At 32.0% G+C, this 11,991-nt stretch overlaps 1 protein-coding gene across 1 annotated transcript; it reads right to left on the minus strand.

The window, feature by feature from the left end:
• Positions 1-2,373: 2,373 nt before the first annotated feature.
• Positions 2,374-6,630, minus strand: LOC149248261 (mannan endo-1,4-beta-mannosidase 1-like). Its single transcript, XM_089458389.1, has 4 exons — positions 6,167-6,630; positions 3,291-3,608; positions 2,994-3,199; positions 2,374-2,879 (listed from the first exon to the last, which is right to left on the minus strand). The coding sequence occupies exons 1-4, from the start codon at positions 6,533-6,535 to the stop codon at positions 2,510-2,512; spliced, it is 1,263 nt and encodes a 420-aa protein (XP_089314515.1). The 5' UTR covers positions 6,536-6,630; the 3' UTR covers positions 2,374-2,509.
• Between the last annotated feature and the right edge of the window lie 5,361 nt (positions 6,631-11,991).

Below are 11,991 nucleotides of genomic sequence, written 5' to 3' on the forward strand. Positions count from 1 at the left end.
GTTTAGAAAATAATAATAATAATAATAATAATAATAAAAATAAGAAGTCAATTCAATTTAATTGGTTTAATTGGTGTATGAGATCCTCTTGTTTCTTAACCATTAGGCTAACTCAAGTTGTATAACAAAATAAAAACAAACATATTTTATATATAGAGAGATGTGAAATTTATATGTCAAGAGAATTGTACTAATGACCTTTCAATAGGTGCTTTAACTATGAAGACTCAACCAATTGACTTAGTCTTTTGGGCTTTAAAAATGTATTAGTTTATATAAAGAATTTTTTGTATTTTAATATGAGTGTTTAACAAAGAATTTAATACATTATTTTAAATTTTTTTCAAAGAGTAACAAAAAGTATTTCAATGTCTACTTTAAATAAAATATTTGAATATTAATTTTTTTTCTTTCTTTAAAAAAGATACTTCATTATAAGAACTTATAGATTGGGATAGAGTATGCACACCTTTGTAAACTTTGCAAACCACATATATCGAAAACTCATAGTTTAGCCTAGGACCAAAACATTCGACCATGAAAAACTAGCACACCTTTGTAAAGGTTAGTAATCAAATCATTGCTTGAAGCATATACTTTGTCCTGCAAACTAGAGAGTCTCATACACTAGTATATGACTTAACAGAGACCTTAAAATAAGATTACTATTATTATTATATAAAACAAATATAAGTGAAAATTTTCTTATGGATAGTTAAAGCATTTCAATGGTGAGCAAATGAATTTTCAATTAAGAATAAAGAAAAGTATTATTATATACTATTGGGGAATGTGGCATGATTTACCAATTATAATTATTCAAGCAAAACTATGCTCTATGAAATAAGTAGATAATAGTTAATAATGGGAAAAAATTTCTTTGGTTTCATATGAGTCTACATTAAGAGATTTTATTAACATGTTTTTAATGTGTTCTTTCAAAAAATTAAAAGTAGTTTTAGGTCATATTTTAATTTTAGGTATTATTCCAACATTAAAAGAGTATTTCAATTAAATTAGTATTGTCTAAAAATCAATATAATGTAGTAATAAGATTATATACTCTTGAAAAACATTTAGTTTTAAGTGCATACATAAAACTACATATTATTTTTATTACTTCTATTTTTTTTTTATCTAAAACATTAATTTTATACTTCCACAAAAGTGTACTCTCACTTTTAAGTTTTGAATTTTTTCAATATATTTTTTGTCAAATTTTTCCATAACTCTAGAGAGATTTGTTAGATTTATTACTATTACAAGTTTGAGTTGTTTAATTTACACAATCCAAATACTCTAAAAGTTTTTAAGGTGCTAAATCTATTTATACTATCAAAAACATTGTTTAAAAAAACAAATATTACAATCTTGCACGCAATTATATAATAAGATTCCAACCAAAAAAACCATAATTAAACAACACTCATCTTTCTTTAAATATGGAAAATCAATTTTCCCAAAAACTTTTCCTTTTATCATTATACATAATCAAAACAAACACCAATATTAGTTAACAAACCACTAGAATTAAAAAGTTTATTAAAAAAAAAATTAAATTGAAAAATTTTAAATAAATAAATTATAAAAAATATTAATATAATAAAATTTAGACAACAAATCATAATAATAAATTTTATAATAGGCTTATGGGATTCTATTAAGACAATTCATGATATAAAAGTCACTAATTAGGAACTTTTTACCTAAAATCCCAACACTCAAACCATAAATTAGTTATGTTTATTATTTCAAAACTCATAGAAATTAGCAAATGAAAAATAATTAAATTGTAATAGCATCTTTCCATAAAAATTACATAGGAGATAATCTCGTCGACGTGTTTAGAACCAACCAGTGTGATTCATCTTCAGGACAAGATGATGAATCAGATATAGGCAATGAAATAAATAGATGAAGAGAGCACCTAACTAGCCTTTAGAAAACAACAGCTAGTTTAACTAATTTTTTTATTAATAAATAAAATCAATTTAAGTTATAATATTATAATAATAATTACAATTCTAATCAACTATTCAAAAAAATATAATAATAATAATAATAATAATCATCTTGTCCTGAAGAGGAACCACACTGATTGATTCGAAATGCCTTGACGCCTGGAGATTACCTCCTATATAATTTTTACCCAAAAATGTTGTTACAATTAATATGGATCACAGAAGTCTAAACTCAACAATAATTAAATTCTATAATAAAATAAATTAATTATTTTTTTTAAAACTCACATGAACTAGCAAATGAAAAATAATTAAATTCTATAATAAAATAAAATAATTATTTTTTAATAAATTCAAGATTATTTAGAAAAATCATTCATTACCATTTATTTGAAAATATAAATACTTAATCCATAAAAAATGAAAATACGTATAACTTATAAAAGGTGATTAATACGAAATCAAACCTAACGACTTTTATTCTGGCCATAAATTTCAGAGCTGATCCTCTGAATTAGGACCGTTGGCTAGTGTCGCATTGCCCTCTCTTACCTAAACATGGTGGTGTTTAAGAGAGACAATCTATGGGACTGATAAGCGATAATAGCTGCTATGGATGGATTTCGGGACAAGACAATATCATACCCATCTGCAAACGAGTCCATCCCTTCTGCCATTAACTGCCAGAATAGGCCTCCTCCCCCTGCTTTTCCACTGCTCACAGCGCTGTGAATGTTGTTATAGACAGTATTATAAAACCTGTCCCTCTGAGCAGTGCTATAACCTGGATCTTTATATGATTTCCCGAATTCAGCAAACAGCAGTGGTTTGTTCAGCACTCTTTCCACATCATAGAAATGGATTTGCATCCATTTGTTCAAGAAGGAAAGCTGCGAATTTTCATCTGATCCAGCCAACCTGTTGAGCCAACAGCGCAATGAGGCACGTTAGTTTTGTCAAATAATTGCAGTAAAATATCGATTAGAGAATTAGTTCATTTATTCATGTTTACAATATAGGAAGGTTCTTTACCAATGGTCTGGATAGGCATGAACAGTTGCAAAATCAATTCCTGGAATTTGATTGTTAGTAATGAAGTCTGTTCCATATTCGTAACCGCCTGGATTGTACTGCTTTCTTTCAGGGGTCGATTCGCCATAGAATCCTTCCATGCCTACTTCAAGAAGGTGGTTGCTATCAATCGATTTCACGTAGGCGGCCATTTCCGTTATCCATCCCTGCAGTCATACACTTAAAATTATGGTGGGAAACTCTGCCAAATCCATTTAATGACTTATATATGGTGAAGGTATAAATTTATAATTTGACCTGCAAAGTCCTTCCAGAAGGGTCAATTTGGCAGCGGGGTTCATTGATGAGCTCCCATGAAAATATTGTTGGGTCATCCTTGTAAGCAATTCCACTGATACTATTCACTCTCGTTATTACAGTCTTGACATGGCTCTTGTAGTAACCTTTCACGGTGGGATTAGTGTAGAAATCGTCATCGGACCTCATATTCTGCCCTGCATCGCGTCCCCACTGAACGTATTGTGCCCTTCCCCCATAATCTTCGTAGTTGTTTACGAAGCTCAGTATGAGCTTGATGCTATAACTTTTGGCCTGGGAGACGACGAAATCCAAGCCCTGCAGTATAGATGATAAATTTCATTTAAGAAATTATAGTAGTAATTTTATGTTTAAAAGCCAGGCAAAATAAACATTAATCACAAATAGAAGCAATTTCACACCCAGAATTATTTATGGAAAATTTCAATTTTGGGGAAAATTTTAGATTAACAGAATTTTATTAGATTTCGGCCAAAGACCACACCAAGCCTGCAGACTGCTCAACCTTGAGAGGGGAGACTTTGCTCAACCCTTTGCCCTTCACACTGTCTAGGGAGACCCTGCTCAACCAACACTTTGGTGTTTGGCGCACTTACAATGGAAACAGATAAATCTATTTATAAATACAATTCACATAAAATTACAGGTCACAAAACCATATACACAAAACCACTAAGGATAAATTTTCATTCCTAAATCAAAATTAATCCTAAAATATAAAAGTTATGTTTGGAGATGGGAGACCACTGAATCCACTTTGCTCAACCTTTTGCCCTTCATACTGGCAGGGGCCAACACTTTGATGCTTGGAAATTTTCATTCCTAAATCAAAATTAATCCTAAAATATAAAAGTTATGTTTGGAGATGGGAGACCACTGAATCCACTTTGCTCAACCTTTTGCCCTTCATACTGGCAGGGGAGACCCTGCTCAACCAACACTTTGATGCTTGGCACACTTACAATGGAAACAGACAAATTTATTTATAAATTTTATTCTAACCAAATACAATTCCCATAAAATTACAAAACACAAAACCATGTATCCAAAACCACTAATAATAAACTTACATTCTTAAATCAAAATTAATCCTAAAAAATAATGTTTAAGGATGAGAGACCACGGAATCCAAGCCCTGCAATATCAATGATAATGTTATTTAAAAGATGGGAGAAGAGGAAATTACAGTGGCAGAAGTTATGTTCGAGGACGGAAGCTTATGCACTTGTCAAACTAATTCATTAAACTATTTTAAAATGTTATAAGCATCTCTATACTCATCAAAGACAATGCGGGGTGGAAACGAATTAACAAAAAATACATATTCATTTAGTAACATACATAATACTGACGAGCATAGTTACCAAGTTTCAATATAGTTTAGATATTATATAATAAAAATGGTAAAAAAAAATAATTTTAAAATATATATTTTAAAAATTTTAATATATTTTTTAATAATAAAATATTTTTATTTATTTTTTTAATTATTTACACCTTTTCTTATGTTGAGATCCCTATATAAAACTACTACTTAAATAATTAAATATAACCCCCTATAATCAACCAAACAAAATGCAATTTAATTAGTTTATCTTAAACAACATAAAGAAAAATTCAATAACATAAGAATACCTAATACCTAAACATGATCCAACCAAAATACAATTCAATTTGTTTATTGTACCGAGCAGAAGGAGAAATTCACTAACATAAAAACGTAAAAAGTATAGTATATTGCTACTTAAATGTTATATCCATGTGAGGTAGTAGACAAGAAACTATGAAAACATTCAAGAACATAAGAATTATAGTATAGCCCTCATGAGAAATTGTTTTGAAAGTAACTGAAATACCTTCACTTATGTGTTTTATAGTCCTTTCCATAAGGTTGTTTTATAGTCCTTTCCATAACGTTGTAGTAAGAAGACAGAGAAAAAAGAAAAGGGTAGATACGTCTGAATTCCCACCTAGAAATGAGCCGATGGATGTTGTTTGGAAGGACATTTCTTTCAATCCGGCTGAGAACTTGATTAGACTATTACAGTGCACAAGAGCATATGCATCGGCCACCATGGAAAAGGCCATTGAAGTCTCTACTTTGTTAAGGGAAAAAGAGGAGAGGATTGCACAACTCGAGCAGCAGCTCGAAGTAGAAAAAGCAAGCGTAAACACCCAAGCGACTGAGCAGCTCACACAATTGCAGCAAAACATGGAGGTCCTAAAAATAAGCCATAAAGCCTATATATTGGCCAATAACATGCAACACCGAGAAATGCAACAAGCCATGGAAAGATACAAGGATGTTCCCACTATTGAGGAGTTTATTAAAGAGGCACTGAAATTAAAATCCCTTCTGGTGAAACAGCAAGAGTATTTCTGCCAAAATATGTTACACATTACTCCTTATCTAGCTACTAGCCACCACCTGACAGATAAGGCAATCGAACCGAGTTTAACGATTTAAACACCTGAATCTCTGAGTTCATCGAATGACAGGAAACAGAATATTGAAGGAAAGCCAATCTACCTTAGATTGAGGAAACTCATAAAAACATTCTCTTCACGGATTGGGATGCGAGAATCAAATAGGCCGAGCTAGAAGTTACAAAGGCAGCCGAGGTATCAAAGAATATCATTAAAGCAGTGATATGCCACATCAATGTGAGATAACAGACAAGAAACTAAGAATTCTATAATGCTAAGAGTTGTTTCAAAACATATCTTTGTTTTCATTCCTAAGAAAAGAAGAAAGATAGGCCTAGAAAGCATGCATCCTCAATCAGCAGCCCATCAATTAGAAAACACGGTATAAATAAATTAAACAAGTGTGTATGTATCATGAGCATGCAAACCCGAAAGACTTGTTCATCATATACACCAGGAGAAGTCTGCAATGCTTTGTATGTGTTTCCATCATTGAAAGCCCATGTACGAGCGACAGTGAGACCATGAGTTGCAGCTTGCTGAAAAGCAGAGGTAACTTTCTGTCTATTTGTTATATCAACTGCTAGGGACATCAGCCAATATGAGTCGAATCCATTCACGTACACAGGGCGTCCATCCAACACAAAATTGTGCCCATTTGTCTTGACAAAACTAGGCGAAGAAGGAAATCCATTCACTGATCCCAAAAAGCCAAGGAGAAACATAATTGAAAAGAGAAAAACTGAAAAAAAGAAGAGTAATCTCTTACTTCCCATTTCTATTGCAGAGTTTTTCATTAATCAGATTTCTGTCTCAAGCAGAACTACTTAATCTGGCTATGTAGCTTTTAACCATGAACTCCATCCCAGGGAAACAAATTTGCGTACGTAACTACACTACAGTTAAGCGATAATGGATGATTCATGATAAGACAATCGATAGCTTAAGGGAAGTTTTATTGCTTCAGCAATGCAATCCTCGTATGAATGACAGATGATGGATACAGAATAGACGAGCATTTTAAGCAGAACTACTTAATCTGGCTATGTAGCTTTTAACCATGAACTCCATCCCAGGGAAACAAATTTGAGTACGTAACTACACTACAGTTAAGCGATAATGGATGATTCATGATAAGACAATCGATAGCTTAAGGGAAGTTTTATTGCTTCAGCAATGCAATCCTCGTATGAATGACAGATGATGGATACAGAATAGACGAGCATTTTAAACAGAACTACTTAATCTGGCTATGTGGCTTTTAACCATGAACTCTATCCCAAGGAAACAAATTTGCGTACGTAACTACACTACGGTTAAGCGATAATGGATGATTCATGATAAGACAATCGATAGCTTAAGGGAAGTTTTATTTCTTCAGCAATGCAATCTTCGCATGAATGACAGATGATGGATACAGAATAGACGAGCATTTTATAAAAGGAGTTTTTTTAATGTGATTTTTTGGATTTTCTGGTGTTAAAATTTGGTGGAAAAATTTGACGTGAAATTTTGATTTGTGTTATTTAAACTAGTTTTTTTGAATGTATATGAATTCAACACTCTAAAGAACTCCTGGGTCACTCCTAGGACACTTCCATTGCACAGCATTACCCATAAAATTTCAAAATATTCCCAAAATCCACAAACCATTTAAATTTAAAACCATCCTATTATTATCATATTATTATTACACTGTATAAAAAATTTAAAACCATCATATTATTATTATTACTAAACTGTATAAAAAATTGAATTAGTGTAGATTATTGCACTGTATAGGATTATAAGGAATATGATATCGTGCTGGCAGTGCAGTGCGATTAATCTGGATCAAAAGTCAAACACACGAGATTAGAAGAATATCTTATGGTAGAGCTGTACGGAGATTGATTCGAAGGAAAAGAAATGAAAAGCAATATACGATCGATTTGGATGAAAAGGAATATTTCCCGTGACCTTTGCCCAATCAGATGAATAATGATTGTCGCGTTCCCGACTTTATATCTGCGTTATTCAGGTTGCTGACAAATATTCAGAACTCAATTTTTCTTTATGTGAATGGATGGGCTAGGGTTGGCGTGGATACAGGTTGCTAGCAAATGTTCAGAGCTCAATTTTTTTATCTGGGTGGGTAGGTTCATGTTTTTCTTTGTCAAGTTGATCATGTTGTTGTGAACGTTTGTAACATTGATTCGAAGGAAAATTTATATGAGTCATGTTGTTAGCGTGAATTCAATGTTGTTGCCATCGAATATAGGAATTATTCACGATTTTGTCACATCTGACGTCTTTGCAGCCAAAACAGCTTGGATAAAGAAGATTCTGGCCGGCGTTCTTGCACTCTTTTATTAAATTTTATCACTGTTAAATTAATAGTGGGGAACATTATTATTGGTTGTCATTGGTTAATACAGATTGATCCTTATGGTTATAATTGATATTGATTTAAATAAAGTCCCTTTTTGAGATGTTTCAAAGGCACATCATTTTGTTATAATTGCTATTGATTTAAATAAAGTTCCTTTTTGTGAGGGGAACATTATTATGGGTTGTCATTGGTTAATACAGATTGATCCTTAGGGTTATAATTGATATAAAGTCCCTTTTTGAGATGTTTCAAAGGCACATCATTTTGTTATAATTGATATTGATTTAAATAAAGTCCCTTTTTGTAGAGTGTCTAGCAAGTCTAAATAGACTTTAGGTTGATAAACTATTTTAGTTTTGGGGAAAATTCATAGAAACAAGGTTAAATATGTATAGGCACATCATTTTTTTATAATTGGTATTGATTTAAATAAAGTTTTTTTCGTGGAGTGTCTAGTAAGTCTAAATAGATTTTAGGTTGATAAATTATCATTGTTTTTGGGAAAATTCATTTAAAAAAAATGGGGTTAAATATGCATAGAAAATACAAGTTGTGTCATTTGGTTGGATATTTGGTAATTTTTGAGAAAACATTTATAGGTGAAATTATTTTCTATATACCCTTTAGTATATAGCAATTTTTTTAGGTGAACTTAAAACTAGCCTTGCATGACTCTATGACCATCATGTTACTATAGTACATCAAACTACAATACTTAGGGATATCATTCTTGCATACTACTATATTAATTAGTGTAACTAAGAGTAAGGTATATCTTTCATGATTGGTGTTATGAAAATATCTAGTACTATTTTGGCACTTCACAATTCTTTGTTACAAGGACCCTACAAATCTTAGTCTCTATAAGCAACCAATGGAATTCTTAGATTTTTGCATCCCAAAGGACTTGAATTTTTTTTTCACTATAACAATATTCAATGTGGATTAATAATCCCGCTAGAATTTGAAAAAGAAAATAGAGTTTTTACAACACCATTATGGGATATTTGTCTCAAAAAATTCTTGTGCCATGATTATTCTGTGGGTCCATCTCTCTAGTAGCCCTTTTCATGTGGAACTAACAACAAATTTTCCGTAGCATACCTGAAAAGAATTATTTCAATCCATCGATCATAGTGAGATAAGTTGGGAATAACACATCAATCGAATCATGGGAGGTCCCATGGTCTATATTCACAACATGAAAACATGAGAAACAAAACTAGGCTCTGCTTGCTAAGCACTAATAGCTTGAAGCCAAGGTTTTTGGCAAAGATTATTTGGTTAAAGATATATTTGAAAAGATGAACAACCATAATTAAGTGTTGGGATTGAAATGTAGCCACTAGGGTATCCCTTATTAGATCTACACATTGATCCCACCCAGGAGGAATCTTCCAAAAATGAAGCGCAAGACACTCATATACTCTTTCTAAATACTCATCACCCACCATTTTCAATATAACGCTTCATGGACCCACTTTCCAAAGATAGATATGAACAACTTTGTTGGTTCATATCCCTTAGTTTTGGTTACCCAAATGGAACATTTTTCTCTTTCCATGGAATAACTAATGACCTATAGATATTAAAAGTGGGGATCTTATATGTGGATGCAAAACTTTGGCAATAGTGGAAATGGTGTAAGAAATCTTATGGAGGCTACATCGCTTGTTCTTAGTGTGTAAATGTCCTTTATCTTAGTTTTTAACATGACACTTACTACCTAAGATGCTTGAAGAATTATTCCAAATAGGCATTGTTATTGACTATATTCAAACCTTTAAGTGATTGGTAATTGACATAAAGTGCCTCACTAATTCATATTTTAAAGATTGATTCATCAATGATCTTAAGGAAGTAATTAGAGCACAAGTCATGAAGCAACACTTGACCACATGGTTGGAATCAATCTTGTCAAAAAGCTAAAGAAGTTAAGATTGTGAACAATGCTCAAACCAAGAGACCTTTATTCACCACTTGTACTAGTTCTCCATGGTAGCTACCCTTATCCCCTACAATTCTCATATATTAATAGTTCAAAATTTGTCTTCAAAAGGAACTTTAGAATGGCACTACCTCAAAATTTGTTATAATTTTGATGAAGGGTATCTCAAAGGGCACGACTGTTTATAAAACAAATTTAAAAATCTTAAATGGATATAACCCCACAACACCATTAAGAAGAAATATTAGTTGAATACATTTATGAACCATACTTGGATGATTCTAACGCTCCCACAGATAAAGAACCCACCTTGCAAGCTCCTTGAAAGGAACCCGGAAGTTCTTTCCATGCCTTATCAAGTTTTCAACACCCTAAACCTTTAATTTGATTAGGTACATCAAGCACCACAAATTGATTATGTTGATTGATAGTGGTAGCATCGACAATTTTATTCATAAGCAAGTGACCAAAGAAACTTATTGTTATGTTTATCCTATACTTAATTTTAAAACTGTGATATCTAATGGTGGTATGATGAAATGTGGTGGCTGATGTGAAAATGTGAAGCTTGTAATGGGAACGTGTCATCTTAAAACTCACATGTTTGCTCTTGAAATGGATAGTTGTGACGTAGTTCTGAAGGAAAAATGGCTAGGCACCTTAGGACCTATCACCATGGATTTCAAGTATTTATATTCATGTTCACCAAAAATTAAAACAAACATAACCTTGAAGGGATTACATATGGTTCTCCCAAAATTATTACCTCTTATTGCATGGAGAACTTATTGAACAAATCAAGGCCACTGAAGAATTATTACATATTTCAATGACATGCAAGTAATGAACACCACCACCCGCAAGCACCCCCACCCACACCAATCCCCATGCCATTGCCTCATACACACACATGTGACATTCACCTTCTTCTTTTTTTCAGTTGGTCCTCTTTAAACATCAACAAATATTTGAAACACCCCAGGGTTTACCACCTTCATAGGGGGAGCATGTTTATGGTATTTCCTTGAATTTAGGTAGCTACCACCTAATGTGCATCATTATAAACATCATTTTTCACAGAACAATGAAATCAAAAGTACCATTTAGGAGTTATCTTTGGATGGATTCATACATCCTAGCTTTAGCTCTTAATCATCGTTGGTGATTATGATATTTAATGAGGGTAATTGGTGCATGTGTTCAGATTTTTAGACTCTCAATAAGTTAACAGTCAAAAATAAATTTCTCACTCCAACTATCAAGGATCTCTTGGATGAACTTCATGTAGCCAAGTTTTTCACTAAAATTGACCTTCATTATTTATACCACTTAATACAAATGAAAGAGGTAGGAATCTCTTAGATGGTGTTCACACACATGAATATCATTATGATTTTTCAATGACACCCTTGGAATTTTCACTACTCCATGTACTTTCTACAACCTCATGAACAAAAAAAATTAATGCTTCCTTTGTTATTTTGTGATAGCATTTTTGTATGATATATTAATCTATTAAAAAAAAAACTAGGATTTCCATATAAATCATGGAAGTAGAAACATAAAATTCCAATGGGATCAAAATCTATTCCTAAAAACATTAAAATGTTATTTTGGGGATTTGAAGTTTGAATAATTTGGTCACATTTTTAGTCAAGATGGGGTAAGAGTAAATCCCAATAAATTGTAGCTATGTAATATTCACATTTCCATAATATGTTGATGATCCTACATGGGTTGTTATGATTTTAAGGCTAATAGAAGAAGCTATTAAAAATTATGGAATAATTATGGCTCCTTTAACTTCGTTGCTCAAATAGAATGCCTTTGTAAGGAGTGATGAGTCAAACAAACCTTATCATCTTTAAATGATGTCATCTTCATTGCTCTAATATTAGTACTATCAAAATTTACAAAGACGTTTTTCCTAGAAT

The sequence above is a fragment of the Pinus tabuliformis genome, chromosome 7 (assembly GCF_031772625.1).
Source record: "Pinus tabuliformis cultivar Carrire ecotype Pingquan chromosome 7, CPIR1, whole genome shotgun sequence".
Lineage (NCBI taxonomy): Eukaryota > Viridiplantae > Streptophyta > Pinopsida > Pinales > Pinaceae > Pinus > Pinus tabuliformis.

What these genes read in the sequence shown, in the direction of transcription:
- LOC149248261 (XM_089458389.1), bottom strand. Translation starts at nt 6,535, where the DNA reads ATGAAAAACTCTGCAATAGAAATGGGAAGTAAGAGATTACTCTTCTTT. An exon ending in ATGATGAACAAGTCTTTCGG is followed by an intron (nt 3,609 to 6,166) that starts GTTTGCATGCTC and finishes TCTATACTGCAG; the next exon opens with GGCTTGGATTTCGTCGTCTC. An exon ending in CTTCTGGAAGGACTTTGCAG is followed by an intron (nt 3,200 to 3,290) that starts GTCAAATTATAA and finishes GTATGACTGCAG; the next exon opens with GGATGGATAACGGAAATGGC.